Below are 23,171 nucleotides of genomic sequence, written 5' to 3'. Positions count from 1 at the left end.
GGAAAAAAATAATCAAAGCTCAATATCAGTGATTATAAAGCTCTGGAAAAAAATAAGAGACCACTTCAGTTTCTGAATCAGTTTCTCTGGTTTTGCTATTTATAGGTATATGTTTGAGTAAAATGAACATTGTTGTTTTATTCTATAAACTACAGACAACATTTCTCCCAAATTCCAAATAAAAATAGTCTTTTAGAGCATTTATTTGCAGAAAATGACAAATGGGTAAAATAACAAAAAAGATGCAGAGCTTTCAGACCTCAAATAATGCAAAGAAATATTATATTCATAAAGTTTTAAGAGTTCAGAAATCAATATTTGGTGGAATAACACTGGCTTAGCAGGCAAACAGTGTACTTCAGTCATGGATACAGTCCATCTGGCTGGCATTTGTCTGCTGCACAGGTAATCACTAGGCTTCAGTAAGGTTTGCCAGCCATAGCTTTGCAATTGAATTTTGGACATTGCAATCGTATATATATATTCACTGATCAGGTACAGTCTGAGTAAGACTCCTATTTCGCACACTCACTCATTTAATAATGATTATTTATTTAAAATAATAATGCCAGTACCTCAACAAAATCAATAAAATGGAAGGTTATAGATATAGTGTGTTTATAGATATCTTAAATGATCATTTTGTATAGCCAAAAATCAACAGATTTTTCTAGCGCTAAACACATCATAGCTTAGTTTAACTTTGCTTTCCTGGGGTGTTCAGACTTTGTAGACTTTCTACAAAGTGATCTGCGCCACTTAGCTACTCTGTGCATGAGCAGACACACAATTTTAAATGGTTTTATGTGCTTTTCTTGATAAATTTTATCTTTCTTTTTTCTCATTATACATTCTGAGCTTACTGACAAGGCAACACAAACCGACAGAACTTTCTAGCTACTTATCCATCTAGTGCTGGGGAGGTGTCCAAGTAAACAAAACTGTAATTCTTAATTAAAACATTTTCTTTCAAAGTCAGACAAACACTGGATGTTAATCTACACAGAATTCCAAAAACTGTTTATTTGGTGAGTAAAGCGCTTTAGTTTAGTTTACTTTACAGTATGCTTAGATTTCCAGTATTTTAGCTCGGTTAGCAGCAGTGCTAGCCGCGGTTAGCAGTGCTTAGCACTAGTAAATGCCACGGGACAGCGCTACGCTGAGAAACCCTGGGTATTCTAATAAGCTATAGTGATATTAATTAACGGTTTGTCCCACATAGCTTACCCTCACAGGATACAGTCTGATATATTTACCTCTGAACGGCAAAAGAGCTAGTGCTTAGCGCGGTTAGCGGCTAATGCTAATACTGCTCCAGCCTCGGTACTGGAGAACTAAATTAAAACTCCCGTATTAAAGCTGTACTTCAGTGGAGTGGTTTTACTGCTCCTTACAACCTGACTGTTAAAGGATTTTAAGTGTGCCTTATCAGCTTTTTATGCTGATTTATAATGGCTTGTCTTGTGGGATTTAAAAGTTGTATTCTTGGTGAAAGCTGGAATTTGGTACAGATTTATTTATTATACTAATGGAACTGTTGCTATTTTTTAGCTGGGTAGCTTAGGTGTGCTAAGCTAATAGTAGTCTAGAAAAGATTTTAGCTAACCAGGCTAAACTTTTCATTTAAAGCTTTGTACAGTTTGTGTTAGTGCTAATTATTGCTAGCTTAGTTCCTAAATCAGCTTTTGATTCAGTCCTTAGGTGAAATGCAGGAATAATTAAATACAACTGCCATACAGTATTGTGTGTACACTCACAATGTATATTTAAACATGTTAGTTAACCACATAAAACATGAAATATCCATGGGTTTATACTGTCTGCAATGAAATAAAAGGCAAAGTAAATGTAAAAAACACTTTTTATTATATGCATTTGACATAATGTTCCCATATTTTCTGCTTGGGGTTGTATTTTTTTTTTTAAAAGAGCTGAAGAAGACGCAAACATCTTGTCTAGACCTCTAGAGCTTAACATGTTAACTAGTAGAAGGGACCTCCTCAGGAGTGGCTTGTGTCTGCAATACTGTGTCTGCCTGCTGCAGCATCATGTGTTAATGTTGACAAATGCCTGTTAGACGGCATCATATGTGTGAACTCATGAGCTGCCTGGACCTGCCACATGCAGCCACACATACTTAAACCCATACACTCACAGGAAGGTCTGACGGTGTGTAAATAAGGGTGATTATAGGTGGATTTTATTTGTCACAGAGAGTTTTAATTCTAAAATTCAGGATTGTTGATTTGGTCTTGTATATTTCTTCTATTAGTTGTTTTTTCTTCAATAGATCATAGAGATCATTTGTCTGGTGCTGTAAATGCACCTTAATTTTTTTCACGTGCTAAAGCACCACCAACTCTGCCCTTTATCAACCAAAGTGCCCTTTTGAAACTTCGTTTTTTTTTTATATTATTATTATTAAGATTTTACTGAGGCCGGTTTGAAATGATCTTTTGAAAACCTGAGCGATTAAATACGAGTGAAAACATGCCCTAAAATCAGCTAGGCTTCTTCTCCCCGTGGTGTTCCACGTGTGCTAAAAAGTGCCCTTTTCCCCCCCTGAGCACTTGCCCCCCAAAATGTCTGTGCCCGCCACTGACTGGAAGATTTAAATTTCAGAATTGGAGCGGCCAAATTTTATACACAATATAAAAATACACAATATTTCTTTGATTTAGCCAATCCAATTCGGGAGATAAAGTTACCACAGCAACACTGCGTAGATTACTGTTGGGGCAATTTAGTCACAAGAAGCTGCAGTTCCTTGTCCAGCCACTGGATGGAACTCTGGAGCACATAAGCCAATACTCGGTCAAGGAACCCCACAATCCCCACCCCAGTTAATCTTGCTTTTTAGAGTCTATTTTTCAGCATATTCAGTGAGTAGCAGAGCTAGCAAACCACAAAGTACAGCAGCAGCAGCTGCAGTCTGAAAGCTAACGGAATCAAGTTTAGACTGTTTTTAGAGCTGAATAAGCAGCAATTTTCTGTTGTTTCCACTTTGAACTCCACAATGCAGTTCTTTATAGGGATTCACAGACCGTTTCAGCTGGAGCTGAGCCGAAGTTTTAGATTGTAGTTGTTATTATTAAACAAACAAAAAATTGTATATATTATATACAGTTATATATTTTTGCAGTAAACATGGACTGTTTTAAGCATTAAGTTGACTCTGGAAAACATGCAGTGAGGCAGCCAATGTGGTGATACCCGTTTCTACAGTACTGGCATCTAAGTAAACAAAAACATAATATAAAACTAAAACTATTTACACACATAACTCTCCTAAAATCCCTTTATTTTGGTGAGTAAAACACTTTCTATGAATGTCATCTCTATAAGACTCTATAAAACATATTCACAACACATTATAATGCATTCATAAGGCATTATAAACATGGCTAAACATATTTATAAAACTCTATAATTCATCATAGCCATGTTTATTATGCATCATGAACTGTGATTATAATGCATTAATAGCTGCGTTTATAACATGTTATAGGTCAATACCAAGAAACTCAGTCCCAGCTTGTAGACTTGTATCATGACTAAAACAGCTTCCCACTTAAAAACACACCCTCAGTAATCCTATAAATATTTTTAACCACTCATGAATTATACTTGTCTTAAATATAACATTAGTTATAGTCAATTATAATGTATTATAACAGGTCTTTGTGCGCTTTAAGTAAAGTGACATACATTTTCATTGCAGGACTGGATTATTAACGATAGATATACACTATTTTAACATGTATATCATAAGCATAGCTTATAATGTATTATAATCACAAGTCATAATGCTTAATAAACATGGCTATAGTGGGTTATGCATTTTTATAAATATTTATAGCCATGTTTATAATGCCTTATGAATGCATTATAATATATTAGGAATATAGTTATAGAGTCTAATAAAGATGACATTCATAGAAAGTGTTACCAGTTTATTTTCAGTCAGCGTAGATTCCCATTATTGTGGCATTTCTCTCCACCCAAGATCGGCATCTGCGATCAGTCCATCTCTAATTAAATTATTAACAATGTTAACCCTTATAACCCTTATAACCCTTATATTATTTTTAAAGCACTATTATTGCATCAAATGTCAAATGTCATGGCCAATCTCTGGTTATACTGTTATATCACCAACGCCTACTGCAGCCTACCATTAAAACTATACCCTGTCCATTACTTGTGCGATATATGCTTTTAAATGTCCAGTCATATTTATATTTTATTTATATTCTGACAAGTGAAACAAGAGGAGTTTCACAATGGAGGGGAGACATGCATGAGAAAGGTGACAAATTATAGAAAGGTTATGAAATATCTTTGATGAAATATTGTTCTTGTAGACTGAACCATTACCATGTTTGCATTTTTAATCCATGAAAATTTTTTATCTATACATCTGATATAAAACAAACCCATAACACAACAACAAAGTTATAGATAGGAAAACTGCATTAACTGTTTACTACCAAAAGACTCGAATTGTACTATTTTGAACTATTTAAACACTTTTGGGTGTCATTTGAGTTTTTTCTCCATTCAGCTACAAGTCTCTGTCCAGTGCTGCTATTTTGAATCCCTATGCGTGTGGCTAATAAAGTGTCCGTGCCTGTGGTGAGATCTGGTTGGAATCTGAGGCACTGAGGGCTGAGATCCAGCTGATACAGTTTCATTGCTTTCCTTGGAGCACTTAAACTGATCTTACACTCATTCAGTTTCCTTCAGCACGCCGGCTACTACAACAGATCATAAATCAACATTCTTACACACGTCATAACATACAGATCATAAATATACATTTACTTTTCTTCACAAAATTTAATTGAAGGCACAGGAGTGTTAAGAATGGGGTCATACAGGGGGTTGAAATGGAGTCATATTTGTGTTTTACCGCGGCAGGTATCAATTTACTCTCTTTTACGATGTTTATACAGTACCCGCTGAGAAGTATGTCTATATTTGTAGCATGTCTATATTTGCAGTGTCTACGTGTCTAATCTATAGAGTTACATAAGGTTGATTACACTACTTTAGCAAAACTGCAGCGCTGTTGTCTATTTTAATGAAAGATAATATCACTAAGCATCTAAACTATGACCAAATATGATACAGGAGTGGAAACAAGTCTCTTAATATTACACAAAGGAATTTTACAACACTATTTAAAGGAGCAATCAGTAATACATGCAAGTGAGTGTGTGAAATGGCTAAAGCAGGGCAAATGAAAAGAGTGTTCAGCACCACCTGATCCTCCCCAGACGTGAAGCTTACATGGGTTGCCAGATTGACACGCAGTGGTGAGCAATGACAATCTGTAGCTTGTTAGTGTTCAAAATACCCATCTTTACTACACTAATGGTGGTGGTAAATTACCCATTTATGGTTAGCAACTTTACTGAAGTGCAGTGATTACCTGTTCAGCAGAAAAATGGCCAGCTCACTCGTTTCCATGGCTACAGCACAATGTTTGTGTAAATGGAACTGGGGGAATGGCAGTGGACAGATTCGGAGGCTAAAACCCACTCAGATTTCCGTGACTTACCGCACAGTTCACGTAAGAAAATACTGTCTGAAGCTCTGCATGTTCTGATGATACATCCCGATTATTTTATGAGTTACAACAGAAAACATAATCCTTAATGGTGCTTTAAATCTAATGACATCACAGATACATTATAAATAAAATGCATCCGCAACTTGGTTTTTAAACTTACGACAAACAATGTTTATATCAGGGCAATACATATGCTCATTCTGATCATGGAGTATTCAGCATCAAGTTTGCATATACTATTACCTAAATATTTCATGAAAACAAATAAAATGTTCACACTTTTATATGCTTTGACACTGTTAGGTAGTGTTGACATGACATAAGGAGATTGCTTTTCTCTTTTTAAAGCTCCTTCATGTATGTTTGGCTGATATTCTTTTTGGGATCTACTAATGTGCCTTAGGGCGATATTTTACAGAGCTATAGCGCACCAATTAATTGTGGATCCCGCAGCTGGATTTGGGCCTGTTTGTTATTTATCTAAATTAATCTTAGTTGTGTTTTGTGCATAAGATGAAATAAACCAATCAGTGTGCCACTTGTCATTCCCTCTAAGAGCCAGGTGTGCTCTGACTTTGGCGTGTTTGTATCTTAGCAGCGTGGCTCTTTGTGCATCTCAGCAGAAACTACTGATCTGCATGTTCATGCTGTGAAGGTATGCCACCATCTCATTAAAGGGAACATGTGTGTGTGTTTAACGAGTGAGGGTGTACGCATGGTGCACCTATAAGAAAGGACGCTGACGATTGATTGTTGTCTAGGTTCATTTCAGTCAGTGGCGCACCTGTGTTTTTTTTATACCACCAAAATAGCAACACGCCATCAGTGTAGATATATCCCTAAACTCTGATGCAAGGCAGGAAAATAGACTGTAAAGGGAGTTTAAGGAAGCAATGAACATCATGACACACCTTGCACAGGGTGTTCGATAGTGCCCTTAGAATTAAATAAGTCTCTGATTAAATATGCCTCAGCAGCATCTGCACATTGCATTATGTTAAAACCCTCTGCCCTCTGCAACCACGAGCATTGCATCCAGCAAACAGACTGCAAAACAACATACACACAACTAAAATCTGCTTTCTAAAATATCACACGGAGCAATAAAAAGCCCATTAAGATGTAGCTGAAGCTGATGGGCAAATTCCAAACTTGATTCAAGAAGTGGTCCATCTGTCTGTAATTTATCACAGGCAGATGCATGCCAGCAGGGCCACGGGGATGGCAAAGGCATGAGGTAATGGCACCCTGGAAAAGAGGCAGTAAGACACTGAGATCCTTGCCTTTTCACAGCTTGCGTGGGTGAGTGAAAGAGAAGAAGCAGGGGTCGAAGGGGTTGTTTTGAAAAAGCCAGCAGGTTTCAATATTCTAGCATTTTATTCCAACCATGCAACACGCTGTTCTTGCGGTGCGTATTTGAAGATCTGTTTCCATGCTGAGTCGTAATAAAAGCGGGTTAGCATGTACCAGCCTGACATGCTTCAAAACACTGGCCTTTTCAACGCAAAGACTTTCAGCAACTCCCTGACCCTCTGGTATATTCATAAAGAGCGCTCTCACTCTCCCTCTCTCTCTCTCTCTCTCTCTCTCTCTCTCTATCTCACACACACATTCACACACATAGTCCAGTCAAGGAGAGACAGTCAGATTCTATGGTACTTCAAGGCCACATACATTGTAAACCTGACACTGCCAGTCATTCATTTCTGCACATCAGTATTTTATGGACTTTTAATAGGAGTGGGAATCTGTACGCACCTTACAATTCAATTTAATTAGTATTCGATTCGAGGTCTGTGATGCAATTACAAAAGTAAAGTATCTGTAATGATGCATACTTAATACTGCTATTTAAAAGGCTTTTTGACACTATTTCTACTTTATTTCTCCGCACCCGAGTGCGATTACTGTTTTCACACCTGCTCAATCGAACCGCACTAAAGTTACAAACGGACCAGAGTTCGATTTAACCAGACCAAACAGTGCTGGTGTGAAAGTGCGCTGTGTTGACTTCACTTCTCCACCTCCCTGCCTCCTGCTCGGGTTTGCTCCGCTCGTCCTCGGCTCGGCTCGCTCCCAAGTCACGTGACCAGTCAAATCGCAGCCTGTGCGGTTAGAGAATCTCGTTTTAAAATATCGCGAGATAATCGCAAATGCAATTAATCGTTCAGCCCTAGGGTAACATTAAAACTGGCTACAAGGAAAGCAGAAACAAGAAGGTAATTATAATGTTATAGCTGAAAAGCGTAATGTATATACAGAGCTGGTTTTAATGTTGTGGCTGATCTGTGTTTTATAAAGTTTAACTCAGAGGTTTCATGGGGGAAATAAACTAAATAAAGTGTAGCTGCTTACTTACCTTGGGAAGACAAAACATGCTGACACGTGTGTGTGTGTGTGTGTGTGTGTGTGTGTGTGTGTGTGTGTGTGTGTGTGTGTGTGAGACAGAGAGACAGAGAGAGAGAGAGCACTGTTTCAATGACACTGTGTCGACAGTTTGGAGGAAAATGAAGCGAATGAAAGTAGTGGATGGCTCGATAGGTAGCTTGCATGATTAGCGTTCGTGCTAACCGACCATAAATCAAACAGCGCAAGAAACAGCATGACAGCGCAAGAGGACATGAACACAAATCAACCTAGATAAACTTGGGACAACATAAGGGGAAATCAAGTGATCAAATGATAAGCATTTTTTGCCATTTGTAATTGGATTCAGAATTGTCCACGTCCGAACCAAGATGGCTCTGAGTTTTCCAGCAGGCTAAGGAACTGCCACCATGCTGCCACTGATTCGAATCCCATTCATGTTATTTGCCATCAGCTGCCGGAGCCCTGAGAGAGCACAAATAGCCTTGCTCTCTCTGGGAAGATAGATGGCACTCTCTCCCCACATCACTCCAAAATGGTTTACTTTGTCAATTTCTACCGCACCTCCTTTGAGATAGATCCAAGCACATGCTCCAGCAGCAGATTTCTACATTTGTTTTAATGGGATTCTGCATCTGTGAGTCCTGTGACTTATAAACCTAGAGAAAATCAGAATTCAAGTTGTAACAATTTGCTAAAAAATGATTAACTGAGAATTCATTTTCCAAGAGTTTTTTTTCACAGCGGGAACCGAAAAATGTCGGTGCAACCCGTGACGACATTTGTGGGCGTGTGTGTTTGTACAGGAACACTGCCGCTGTTCAACGCTCTCTGTTGGTGCCATATGATGATGTTTTGATGGTTCCACTAAAACTGGTGGAAATGTGGGCTGGTTCGCTAAAAAGCACCACGATTTTTAAAAGTCCGAACAAAACTGGTTTAAGAACCATTTTTTTTTGGTATAAAAGCACCAAAAGAAATTTTCTTGTCTTCTACTGCAACCAAATCCTCACAACAATGCTCCAAAATGTAGATAAAAGGCTCTAATAAAAGCAGGATAAATTATTTTTTTAAAGAAAATTTTTATTTAATAAGCAAATGTCCCAATACTTTTTTGTCAATATAGTGCAATTCTGCAAATACAGCAGACTAAGCGGCACACTTAACTACACTGGTCTGTAAGGCCCTAAAATAATATCATAATATTTAGATTTCTTTTTTATTAATTTCAAGAAAGTTTAACTTAAAGTGTCAGTACGAATTGTTTCTTGTATTGTTTCTAAACTGAAAGCAAAAGCATTTCTGAGTGGAAAAGGGATAAAATATTGTGTATAATGGTTCCAGTGTGCTGGAACTACCATCCCTGCTAAGCCTAATATATTCATTCTAAAAACTGGGGTGTCGGGTCTCTTTTCACAGGAGTTCTTCTGGCCATGTCACACGTCTTTACGTACTTACGTCACATGTACAGCCTCTGAAAAAGGATCTGGCTCAGTTTTACTGAACGCGAGAGGCTGGTGGAGCAATGGAGACTTCAGAAGGGGAAACTCAGAGCTCAGAAGCTCTTTCATTCATAGTAAAAAAAAAAGCTCTCTTTCTCTCTCTCTCTCTCTCTGACTGAACATAACCTGGAATTGGATTCATCCGCTCTGAAAGATAACTGCATCACACCCACCCTGTTTAAAATGATTCTACCCATTCTAACCAGAGAGGGCTCTAAATCCCCCAAATCCTACAATTTCTGGACATCAGCTTTAACAGAATATAAAAGTTGAAAAAAAGTTAGTAAAAATAAAAGAAAACTATTGTCTGATTGGTTAACAACAGTAAAGCTGACAAACTGATATTAACGTACAAAATTGTGACAAAAAAGTGACAAATGTGACAAAAAAGGACAGAATATTTTAAAAAGCATACCTAATTATACATAAATACTCTTAAAGCTTCGCCAAAAAATAGCAATACAAAAACTAAACAGATTTATTCTATTATGATTTTTGAAGTTTTAAAAATTATAATAACATTGTTGTGAATAATACAATATTGCACTTTGTGTTTTTTAAACATCAGAGCACCTCTTCACAGACGACTGCTCTATTCCTGATGTTGTTTATGAAGGATACGTGCTCTCAGACATCTAGACAGACTTTATCTTTACATTTCAAGCCATCACTCATCCTCACTGCTGAGGGAAATCTGAGCCCTATGGAGGGTAAGGGGCTTTATGAGACGAGGGATGGGTGAAGATGGGAAATGAGCGAGAAGAAGAGGGCAGGAAAGAAGAAGGGATGAGATTCCAAGCAGCACGGCGGCAGCGACCCGATATTGGTGATGTCATGCTGCCGGACTCTGTGAAACAGGGTCGGATGTGGGTCATGGGGTTGGGCGAAAGGGAAAAAGTCGTTTGGGGAAGGTAAAGGAGAGCCTTCAGACAGCAATATGACAGCTGATAAAACAAGTGTCACATCCAACACACTTCCAAATAAAGCATTCACAGCTTCTATTGCTCTGACATACCAAGAGCTCGAGGCAAAAGCAGCTTGTGTTAAATAAATACACTATGGGTTGGTTTCCCACTCAGGACTATACTTATTCCCTGTCTGGGAAATCAACCCTATATGTCTAAATCTTTGCAGACATTCCTTTTAATACTGATAAAGATGTCCAAATGCACACACAAAGCTAATCTATTCCCCAGAGAAGTACTGGCAATAGAATAGGACTCTATGGAGCAGATAAAAGTCTACCTATTGGCAGCATTTCTAATGGCAGCATTGAGCTGTTAATCAGTGGAAATGTGTTATCTGGAATATCTTTGGATAAACTGGGGAGTTGGCGAATAGGTGGGGTGGAAATCATCAAGAATTCCTACCTCACTACCTCGCTTGTGGCGCTGACTGCAATCAAATCCACATAAAAATGATCCCAGATCAAGTAGAGAGCCTTCATTTTTTTTTAAAGGAATATGATCGGGAGATCGCTGGTTCGAATCCCAATCATGCAGCTTGCCATCAGCTGCCAGAGCCCCGAGAGAGCACAATTGGCCTTGCTCTCTCTGCATCGGTAGAGGGCGCTTTTTCACTCATCGCTTCTAGGGTGATGTCGATCAGCACAAGGCGTCTGTGAGCTGATATATCGGAACCAAGTCGCTGCGCTTTTCTCCGAGCGCGCTGTGATGCTACTTGGTAATGCTGCAACAGCAGCAGTTTGAAAAGAGGTGGTGGCTGACTTCACATTTGTCAGAGGAGGCACATGTTGTGGCATCACAAGGAGGAAAAGTATGCCTTGAACGGCTTGAAACTTGCAAGAGGCATGTAGTAATTGTCTTAAATAATCATGGGTGTGTTTAAGGAGTAACGTGAAATAAACTAATCAGGATGTCACTCGCCATTTCCTTTAAGAGCCACGTGCACTCTGACTGATTGGTATTTTAACGATGCAGCACTTCTGCGCTTATACAAACCAATCAGTCTTAAGTCCACTCGCTAAACTACAGTACAAAACTAAGTGGACCAAATAAACACATACGTAACAAACCATAAACTTTGTTTTAGACTCTTTGGTCCAAACTTTCACGTCTGAAAATGTGCTAAGTTTTCTTTTGATACTGTAGCTATCGTTTTTCTCACTTCTGCCTCAGACAAAGATCTCTTAAGGCTGCTTTGCAGAAACGTCTGTTGTTCCAAGTGCTGTATAAATAAACTTGAACTTGAACTTTAACAACCAAGTGTTAACAAAGGTTTCTGTCACACTATACTAGAATCAGGCTGAGCAGAAGGCGTGTGTAAAAAGAGAGGGAGTGATATTAGAAGTTAGGTAACGCTTCCTACACCTCGCTCATCTCCTTGCCTCGCTCGTTCAGTCTGTCGCTCTCGGCTTTCACACAGCCGTTTAATTTACAGAGACGTGACTTCACTGCTGAAAACCAGGCGGGCCGTATTTCAGAGCCTCCGACAGGCAGGCAGTAAATATCTCTGACATTAACGGCACAGATTTGTAAACATTTGGCGTACTGATGATTCGATCGCTCTGCTCCGTAAAATATGAGGAAGCAGAAAGAATGGTGTATTATTAGAGCGTGGGCTGGTGATGAAAGTGGAGAAGCACAAGCAAAGTCTCTATTTTATTACCTGTAACAGCGCCATCAGTCTAACTGACCAATAGGATGCATTCAAAGTATGAAAACTAGAAACCACACTTTTAAGACACAATAACAGATCACTACAGTTGTCAATTCATTACAGCAGGTCACATGCTAGCCTTAATATAATTGTTATTAATGCATATTCTGGCCATTCAAAATTAATAAACCGCCTTTACTATTATTAGGTAACACTTTAAAATAAGACTACCTTTATAAAGGTTTTTAAGTGGTTTATAAAGGAGTTTATTAATGGTTATTAACTAGGTTGAAAATACTTTTAAAAAACCCATTAATAAGCAGTTAATTAATATATAACATAGATAGAAATGGCAGCAGTGAGCTAAATTTAATAAAAGTAGTGATTCCACACTTGTTTATACTGTCAAACCTCAGATCTTTCTAGATACTGATTGTATTTAGTGTTTTCCATCAATAAACATTAAATCTGTCATATTAATGTATTTATATGTATGTTTAACAATTTACCATAAATTAAATAACTAAGTTGCCACTGTTGCTTTTTTAATTAACGTGTTTAATTTAACTGCTTATCAATGTTTTTTTTTAGGCAATTACAGCCAAATCAATGATGAGTAATAATCTAATTTACAAACCATTTATAAATCCTTTATGAAGGTAGTCTTATTTTAAAGTGGTACCCTATTATTTTCAGTAAGTTTTAGCAAATATTGCTGAAAAATATTATTTAAACAATGTATTTTATTTATCAATTAAATCAATTAAATTTATAAAAATAATGCAAGTGATATTTTTCTCAGATTTTCCTAAATGGTTAGTGCAAAAGACAGTCAGTATAATTTCAAGTCATTTATTTCCATTAAGTATAAATCCAATTTTATTGAACAAACCTCCCAATAATATTTGTTTTATAAAATACTAAAAACATTATTAAGCAGGCCACAGGTTTTAAGCAATATGGGAAGGAAAGAGAATCTCTCTGCTGCTGAAAAGTGTGAAATAGAGCAGTGTATTGAACAAGGTATGAAAACTTTAGACATTTCATTAAAAAACTGAAGAGTGATCATCAAACTGTGAAGAGATTTGTGGCTGATTCAGAGCACAGACAGGTTTGTGCAGATAAAGCCAAATTAGGAAGTTTTCTGTCAGACAAATTCATCAGATTAAGAGAGCAGCTTCTAAAATGCCTTTACAAATCCGAAAACAGGTATTTAATGCCTTCGTATTTGCTGGTATTTGCTGGTGATCCTCCAGAGGCTTTCAGTTGTGCATAAACCTACTATTCAGCCACCCCTAACCAGTCTTAACAAGTACTAGCGAAATCACACCTTGTGACCTCCTTGTGAAAATTAAAGATTATGACCATATTTTTCAGACTATAAGGCAGCCCTGATTATAAGGCGCATTGAGCAACACTAGTAAGGATGCCTACATCGAAGTAAGCAAGAGTGTCGCCATGTTTACCTTCTAATAGGGAAGCTCAAGGAAGCACCTAAGTAAACAAAATTGTAATTCATTAAAAAAAAATGGATATTCATCTGCACAGATTTGTCTACTTCTCAATATTTTGTCTAAGGGTGAATTTTCAGTGAAGTTTCTCCAGCACTGAAGCTGTGTGCAGCAGCTATTAGCATTAGCCACTAACCGCAGCGCTAGCAGGACTGAGTGTTCCAGTAACCCGGGGCCCTATCTGCTAGCGGTTTATCCCACATAGCTGTTTTAACACGGCAAAGACTCACCTCTGAGTCCAACATACTTACCTCTGAACGGTGAAAGAGCTAGCGCTGCAGTTAGCGCCTAATGCTAATGCTGCTGCAGAAAGCCTTAGTTATGGAGAAACTTCACTGAAAACTCACCCTTATAATGCTGTATTTTAGCAGAGTGGCTTTACTGCTCCTTAATACCTGACTGGTAGAGTTCATACATAAAGCGCACTGTTGATTTTTGGGAAAATTAAAGCATTTTAAGTGTGCCTTATAGTCTAAAAAATACAGTAATTTGTTTTTAATATACTCTAGCATGTAGAGATGTTTTAGAGTTTTGAAAAATTGGTATTTTAATCTTGAGTGATATATTGGTGTAAACTGATGATTAGGCATCTTTAATTGCATCTTAATCCTGCTGTTCTAAATCCTATATGAATATTTTAGTACTGAGACCCCACTTGCGTAAAATGAGACAGGTGTTAATGATGTCTCCTTCATTACACTTTTATTACCCAATGGGCTGAGTCAAGTGGGTCACACTGAACACCACTTGTCTAAACTGAGAACTGCTTGTCTAAACTTAGACGTCATGGTTCACAACAGCAATTCACAACAGTTTTGTACATTAGGTTACTTCCAATGTGAGAAAGTGAAGTTCAGAATTATCCGGCTCTAAGCTGCCTTAAAAGTTAAAACTGAATCATATTTCAATGCCTTGCACATCTGCCAGAGCTAATGTAGTTACAGTAGCTCATTTACATAAACTCATCATACACATCTATACACTCGAGCTACTCCAGAGTGACTAGACATTAATCAGTCACCAAAAATACATGACAGTACACCAGTGTAGACATGGCACACCCCTAACTGAAATATCAAAAAATACAAGAATTTTATCAGTTCTGTAAAGGAAGTCAATAATCCAGAATGTCATGACAATATTATTGCACTCCAGTATCTCCATGTATCCAGGATTAAAGTAAAATGTGGTGGGAAAAGTACTGAAAAATTGTAATTAAGTAAAAGTACCTTTACTTTGCTAAAATTCTACTCAAGTAAAAGTAAAAGTACCTATTTAAAAATCTACTCGAGCAAAAGTAAAAAAGTACTCAATTTAAAATGTACTTTGAGTAAAAGTTACATAGTTACTTTTAATTATTTGATGTAAAAAAGTAAAAGCAAATCATAAATGAAATTGTTTTTAATAAACTATTATTCCACATAATAATTTGGACCTTTCAGGCAGTATTTGTTCAGACCACCCCATAAAACAAGTGGCATAGGTTTCTATGATCCATTTTTTTTTTACTATTAAAAAGTTATGGTCATATAGGTGACTATAAACTGTAATTTTATAGTTTTACAGTTCATCATTATTTTTTAACTTAGCATCCGTGCCAATTTTTTTTTAAATTCAGACAATTGTTTTTTTTCCCCCAGCATTTTTTTTACTCAGTAATTGGGAGTTTTCCAATGTAGCGAAGTAAATTACTCGTGTCAAAATGTACTTGAGTAAAAGTAAAATTACCTATTTTAAAAACTACTTTAAAAATTACAAATTACTCATAAAATCTACTCAATTAGAGTAACTTCATTACTTTTCACCTCTGAAAATACTAGACATTTTTTCATTTTGCTAAAAACAGCTAAATGTAGTACCAGTTGCATATGTATCCAAACTAATGATCAAAGCACATAAAGTGCCCTATTTTAAAGATCTACAGGTGAGCCATCAATGGCGCCCTGTTCAGCTAAATGTTATGAGTGTGTCAGTGTGTCTTTGGTATCATGAAGATGCAAAAAATACGGCTTTAGCAGCTCAAAGTGCGCAAAGGACATGTACTATTTTTATAATTAATTAAGAGTTTGATTTGGGCATAACTATTAATAAACCAATTACTATCGATAAACTTTGGGTTTGCCCTGCGTTGCCAAGATAGCAATGAGCATCTGACTTATGACTGTTGTCAGGGTTCAAATTGGTCACCTGTTGGTAGTGCACCTGTGTTTTCCGCTGTCCATATATATATATATATAACCGCCAGAAATTTACCTAAGCACACCTCCCTTCCAGATCACCATGTCAATCAGCATAGGTATATTCATAAGCGACTTTGCTAGTTAAATTTCACGTAAGGCGTGAAAATATGTCAGGGTTAAAGATAGCAATGAGCATCTCGACAAGCATTGCGCAGGGTGTAAGATAGTTTTAAGTATGTTAAAGTCTTTTCTTATATGTGCTAAAATTTTAAGTATATTATTTTATGTATATTCTTAGGTTTTAAAGCTGATAAGTAAGTTTTGGGATTTAGGGCCCTCTCTGGTGAGAATGAGTTATTGCACAAGCATGCGGAAGAATCATTTTAAACTGAACGGGTGTAACGCGGTCTCCTTTCAGAGCGGATGAATCGATTCCAGGTTATGTTCAGTCAGAGAGAGAGAGAGAGCGCTCAGTCAGAAACTTCACTTCAACTACACAGTTTGTTTTTACTATGAGTGAATAAACTACTGAGCTCTGAGTTTCCCCTTCTGAAGTCTCCATTGCTCCACCAGCCGCTCGCGTTCAGTAAAACTGAGCCGGATCCTCTTTTAGAGGCTGTACGTGTGACGTAAGTACGTAAAGACGCGTGACGTGACCAGAAGAACTCCCGCAAAAAACGACTCGACACCTCAGTTTTTAGAATGAATATTTTAGGCTAAGCAGGGATGGTCGTTTCAGTAAAATGGCACCATTAAACACAATATTTTATCCCTTTTCTACTCAGAAATGCTTCTGATTTCAGTTTAGAAACAAAATAATACGGACTGACACTTTAAGTATTGCACCTGCAACACTGTGATTCACTGAGGGTATTAGAAATGTACTGTAAATTCACAGGGTACCAGTCCATCACAAAGTGACCCAAACACACAGGCGTTCACTCACACACTGAGAACTAGGTGCAATTTAAAATAGCCAAATAACCAACCACGTGTATTTTGTGAAAAGAAACTTGACTACTCAGAGGAAACCCACACAAATACAAGAAGCACACACCAAACTCCTCACAGACAGTGAGCAGAGTGAGGATTAAACCCTGAGACCCCTGGAGCTGTTTGACTCACTCATACTACAGCACCACCATGCCATCCCTGACCTTAATTATATCAACACCAATATGATTATAAATAAATTTCTTGTCCCTGTCTTACCAAAAAAAATAGCACACTTCTAGGGATCATTTGCAGTGCACATCAAATACATCTGAAAATGCTGTACTAGTAAGTAAAGTGTGGGCAAAGTTTACTAGCATTGGATGAAAGCATAATATCCACATTTTTTAACATATTTTAAATTTTCTAGTATATATACAACATACTTGAAAGATGTTTCAAAAATCATATTATATGGAAAAAAATAAGAGATCACTTAAAAATGATGAGTTTCTTTGATTTTACCAAATTGAAAAACTCTGGAATATAATCAAGAGAAAGATGGATGATCACAAGCCATCAAACCAAGCTAAACTGCTGGATGTTTTTTGCACCAGGAGTGGTATTAAGTTATCCAAAAACAGTGTGTAAGACTGGTGGAGGAGAACATGCCAAGATGCACTAAAACTGTGATTAAAAAACAGGGTTATTCCACCAAATGTTGATTTCTGAACTCTTAAAACTTTATGAATATGAACTTGTTTTCTTTGCATTAATCGAGGTCTGAAAGCTCTGCATATTTTATGTTTGTTATTTCAGCATTTTTTTTATGTTCTGCAAAAAAATACTCTACATGGCAATAATTTTATTTGGAATTTGGGAGAAATTTCATCTGTAGTTTATAGAATAAAACAAGATGTTAATTTTACTCAAAAATATACCTATAAATAGCAAAATCAAAGAAACTGAAGTGGTCTCTTAATCTTTTCAATTGCTGTATATATTATATATATATATACATATATATATATATATGTATATATATATATATGTGTGTGTGTGTACAATTTCTGTCCCTGTATTTATATGAATTCTTTACATTCTTAGTATTAAGAAACAACCCCAGTGTATCAAAATCAGTGTTTTATATAATTTTTATGAATTTTCCACTTTACTGTACATCACACGCACTGTTTATTATTATAATATTAAGCACATTACAGATATTTTGTTGGTTTATTGGAGTTTCGACCCAGCAGATACTTGATTATACTGTATTATATTAAGTTGTAAGAGAATATGAAAATAATAATATTTCTTTTTAAAAAATTACCTTTATTATTAAAGCAAAAGCGTTCACAAAAATAATTGAGAATGGGTGACCTTACCTGCCTTCTTTGGTTCAGGCATGTCTGCGTTTGTACAGCGGTCACTGTCTCGCCTCCTTCTCTCTCAGTGGCTCTGTCCACTTTTCATTCTCCATCCCTTTTTATTCCCCTCCCTCCCTCACCCTCCACTTCCTCCCCTTCGCAAGAACGACAGAGGAGAGTGGGTGAGGAGAGAAAGGGATGAGGGAGGGAGAATGAAAGAAGAAGTGTCATTCGAGATCTTGAGCGAGTCCAAGTTGTCTATGGAAAGATTAGGAAAAGAGGGAGGGGGGTGTGTTTAGTGAAGGAGGAATAAATAGCAGTACAGAGCATGACCCTGTAGTGAATCTGTTAATTAGTTGTCTCATTAGGACGAGAACAAAGTCATTAGTCAACTGAATCTTCGGACACTGATTGATATATTGACAGGCTGGTAAAGAGCGACTTAATTTATACCATCTGTTTATCAGTGTCTTGCAACAAGCAAGACAAAATTAACAAGATCACATTTCACATTACAGTAATGAGGTCTTGCATGATTTTCCCACAAGGCCTTTTACTTCACTTGTTAAGCTATTTGCAACAATAACCAGTGTGAATTAGTGTATTTTAGTGTGAAAGACACTAACAATTGTTTGTATTTACTGTATATATGCAGCTCTGGAAAAAAAATTAGGAGACCACTAAAATTTCTGAATCAGTTTCTCTGATTTTGCTATTTATAGGTATATTTTTAAGTAAAATGAACATTGTTGTTTTATTCTATAAACTACAGACATTTTTCCCAAATTCCAAATAAAAGATAAAAATATAAATCATTTAGAGCATTTATTTGCAGAAAATGAGAAATGACTGAAATAAAAAAAAAAATAGGCAGAGCTTTCAGATCTCAAATAATGCAAAGAAAACAAGTTCATATTCATAAAGTTTTGAGAGTTCAGAAATCAATATTTGGTGGAATAACCCTTGTTTAATCACAGTTTTCATGCATCTTGGCATTTTCTCCTCCACCAGTCTTACACACTGCTTTTGGATTACTTTATGCCACACTTGGTTGTATCTATCTATGTTTCGTCATAGTGGGGCCATAGCAAAGCACATTTTTCATGATTGAGTTTGATGTCATATGTACATAAGTAAAGAGTTGACACCCCTAAAATTGTTGTTAAAGTTAATTACATGACACAATTGACAGAGCCTGGTGACACATTAGCTGTTTTATTCAGCGATATAACACAGTTAAGCTTACTGTTAAGTTCAGAAGGTAATTATCTTTCATTTATGCTGAAGTTTATGCTCTCCCTCTCTCTTTCTCTCTCTGTTTCTTTCTCTTTCTCTCTCTCACACTGGTGGGCATGCACACACGAACATACACACAGCTAATGTCCTATTTTCTCTTTTTATGCTGTTAATGGTGTGGAATATGGAGCTACACTAGCGTTTGTTTTCTCAATTAAAACTCTCAGGTAAACTCAGTAACTCAGCACATTACAATATTCTAGTATAAAAAGCATCAAAACTACTGTTTTAGAATACAGTAAAAAGAAGCATAGTTTTAAGGAAGAAAAAGTTGATTAGGTTCTTAATCACCTGACACCACTGGTTTAATGCAAAACTCTCAACTTAATATTTGATCGCACACCCTTTTAAAAAAAAAAAATAATGAAATCAATTGCTTCCTAGAACCATCAACAAGCTTCTTACACCACTCAACTGAAATCTTGGACCACTTTTCTTTCGCAAACCGCTCGAAAACTCTCATATTTAAAGGGTGCATTCTCCCACAGGTGTCCAAAGGGATTTAGATCCAGACTTATTGCTCACTAGTGCTTTGTTTCCATCCATCTCTGCATGTTTTTTGAAGTATATTTGGGGTCATTGTCCTGCTGGAAGACCCATGACCTAGGTCGCTTTCTGACACTGAGCCCTACATTGCGACCCAAAATCCTTTAGTAATCTTCAGATTCTTCAACAGTAGAATGATGTGCTTTATCAAAAATCTATATCTTGGTCTCTTCTGTCCACAAGATGTTTTCCCAGAAGGATATTTTCTTACTCACATACATTTTGGCAAACTGCAGTCTAGCTTTTTTTATATCCCTGTGTCAGCATTTGAGTCCTCCTGGCTCTCCTGCCATAGCGTTTCATTTCATTGAAATGTCGACGGATAGTTCACACTGACACTGACACACCCTGAGATTCCAGGACAGCTTGAATTTCTTTGGAACTTTATTAATGCTGCTTATCCAGCATCCAGACTATCCTGCATTGCAACCTTTCAATCTTTTTTCTCTTCTGTCCACATCCAGAGAGAATAGCTTTAGTTCCATGGGTTGTAAACCATCTTAATTATGTTGAGCACTTTAGACAAAGGAACATCAAGATCTTTGGAGATCTTTGGGACTTTGATGGAGATTGTTGATCTTTTTACAGAAAGTCCCTAAAAAAAGGCCTGTAACTCTGATGGTCTTTGCCACTGCACTTAAAGATACCTTACTTCAAAGTTCTTGAAATTCTTCAAATCCTTTATTTTGTAAAGTATTTTTTCTTTACTTTGAGTTTAGTAGTTCTTGCCATAATAGGAATTAGAACATTTCCTAAATAAGGCTATTCACTAAATTATAAAATTATAAATTATAAAAAATCTTCTATGGTTAGCTATTAAAGATGTTTTGCACATAAATGAACATGTGTATTCTCCTTACTAAAATAATAGCATAATTTTTAGGGTATTTTTGCGATCTTGGCAATATGACCCCTAGTGCAGTTTGAAAACACTATGTTTGAAAGTGCAGCAACACATTTATACAATATAATTTGTAAACTAAAATGAGTTGCCTCAATGTACTTAAATTGTGACAATGTATTTCTGTCTGATATTTCATTTTATAGACATTGTTTGTTTACTTAAGAAAAAATGCATATTTAAATGGAAATCGTTTATGTACCTATTTAGTATTATTTATTTGGTGCAAAAAATAGTACCTTTTGTTACAGTTCTTTCGATAATAATACAGATTTATTAAAAAAACACCTTAACAGACAACTTGGACATGTTCTTTTTTACGACAATAACATTTTTAATAAGGCAAAATATTGTTTAATAATGTTATCATCAAAATAGCAGAAATTGTTGAGGTATCATTTAACACCCCTAGTCTTAAGTAGATCTTTGTAAATGGTAAATGAGGACAGTGTGAATTTTTGTACCTTGCAAATATTTGTACCTTGATGGCCCATATGGCCGTGAAATAGTATCACAATATTTTAGGATATTTTTGTAATAACAATATTCGTAAAATTGGTCACTATCTGCATTGGTCACGGTACACTGCACTAGTTATAGTCTGGATATAATATGCAGTCTATGTTACAAAAATAGTACCAGGTTAGTGGCAAAATTAGAAGTACTTTATCGAACCTTAATTAAGCTACTTAAAGTAGTTAATAAAGTGTTGTCTGTATCTAAAAAAATAATATTGAGATTTAGGTTAACTAAAGAAAATTAATAAGCTAATCATAAATACAAACCTGTTAACATCAGCTAGCTTGTAAACTAACCTAAGTTAGTTAACTAACAGCTAAGCTAACTAGCTGAGTAGTTAGCTAGCTAGTTTCTGCAGCAGCTTTTGGATTTAAGTCAAGTAATTTTATTGGCAATACTGCATATGTGCAGAACATACAGAGAATTTAAATTACACTACTCTCTTCAAGTAGACTCATTAGCTTAGTTACTTCACCATATGTACTTAGCTCACATCCGGGATGCTCAAAATTGTATGAAAGAATATTAGCTAGTGGTTTATCCCACATATCTTGTTGTAACACAGTTAACACGCAGACTACACTCTGATATACTCCCCTTTAAATGGTGAAAGAGCTAGCACTTAGCACGGTTAGAAGCTAATGCTAATACTTAATAGTGCTCCAGCCTTGGTTTTGGAGAAACCTAACTGAAACTACTGTATTACGCTGTACTTTTTCAGCAAACTGTTTTTTGAAATTGTATGGTGATAAAATGTAAAATGCTAATTCAAAAGGCAGAAGGTTGAGGATATTATGTTGATTCAACATTAAAATTTCAACATTTGTACAACCATTTAACATTAAATGTTGTTTCAATGTTGAAACAACAACAGGCATTTCTTCAACCATATTTCAACCACATTTTAATGAAGAAAGTGTTGTGCCAGCTGGGGCTGTTTATGAGTGGCAGGAAAAAATGGTCTGTCTATAGCTTTAAACTTATTTTTTTAATAAGACCTAACCATGTCTGTTTGTTAGTTAGTTTGTTTTTTCATTCAATTAAATTTTCAAACATTTGCTTTTTTTACATTTCGTTTTAAAGGCTAATTTAATGCAATAAACCTAATACAGAGCATTTACTTAGCTGTTAAGAAGCATTCAGAGTTCTGCAGTTCTGCCATAACATTAAAACCACCTACCGGTGGTTTGAACATGCATGAACTCCACAAGACCTCTGAAGGGGTCCTGTGGTATCTGGCCCCAAGATGTTAGCTGTAGCTTAGTTAGATAAGCCAGTAGGTTGGAGGTGGAACATCCATGACCATCAGTCTTAATCTGAGAACATCCTACAAGACCTGCCTGATGTTTAGGTGATGATCTGACTGTGATACAGTCGTGTAGCCTTCACAGTTACATCCCAGCTGATTGTTTACTTACTGCCAAATATAGCTATCCATCTCTTGCCAGGAGCCACTGGAAGCAGATAATCTCATACTTTCTCACAGTCAATAAGAAGCAGCAGGCCAGTGCACACAACTCAGAGTAGGCCAGTTTATTACCATCTGCCTCCAGTCTTCATCGTTCATCATCATCTACAGCACATCATCTACACAGGGGTTCGCCCAGCACAGAGGCCAAGCTCGATACAATACCGCCCTCTGCTGTCAGAAAAACTCAACACTGTCTGCACAAATATAGACTAACACTTTTATTAACTGTGGTAATTTATTATTGATGTAATGTCTGTATTTAGTGGTAAGAAAAAATGTGAGCACCCCTGATCATTTTCATGATTTCCTTAAATAAATCATTGGTTGTTCAAATCAGCAATTTCAGTTAAATATAACATATAGCAGATGAACACAGTGATA

The 23,171-nt window shown here is 36.5% G+C and overlaps 1 protein-coding gene across 3 annotated transcripts in view; it reads right to left on the bottom strand.

The window, feature by feature from the left end:
• The window catches only part of mybpc2a (myosin binding protein Ca), a 103,776-nt gene extending 85,552 nt beyond the window's left edge, over nucleotides 1-18,224 (bottom strand). For all 3 annotated transcript variants that reach the window (XM_022673944.2, XM_022673950.2, XM_022673957.2), the window contains exon 1: nucleotides 18,076-18,224. In XM_022673944.2, the coding sequence (XP_022529665.1) occupies nucleotides 18,076-18,097 (22 nt within the window). In that variant the 5' untranslated portion in view covers nucleotides 18,098-18,224. The remainder of the gene's footprint in view (nucleotides 1-18,075) is intronic.
• Nucleotides 18,225-23,171: the final 4,947 nt, after the last annotated feature.

The sequence above is a fragment of the Astyanax mexicanus genome, chromosome 19 (assembly GCF_023375975.1).
Source record: "Astyanax mexicanus isolate ESR-SI-001 chromosome 19, AstMex3_surface, whole genome shotgun sequence".
Lineage (NCBI taxonomy): Eukaryota > Metazoa > Chordata > Actinopteri > Characiformes > Acestrorhamphidae > Astyanax > Astyanax mexicanus.
Note: the sequence above shows the minus strand (reverse complement) of the source record. Positions and strands in the feature narration are given on the sequence as shown.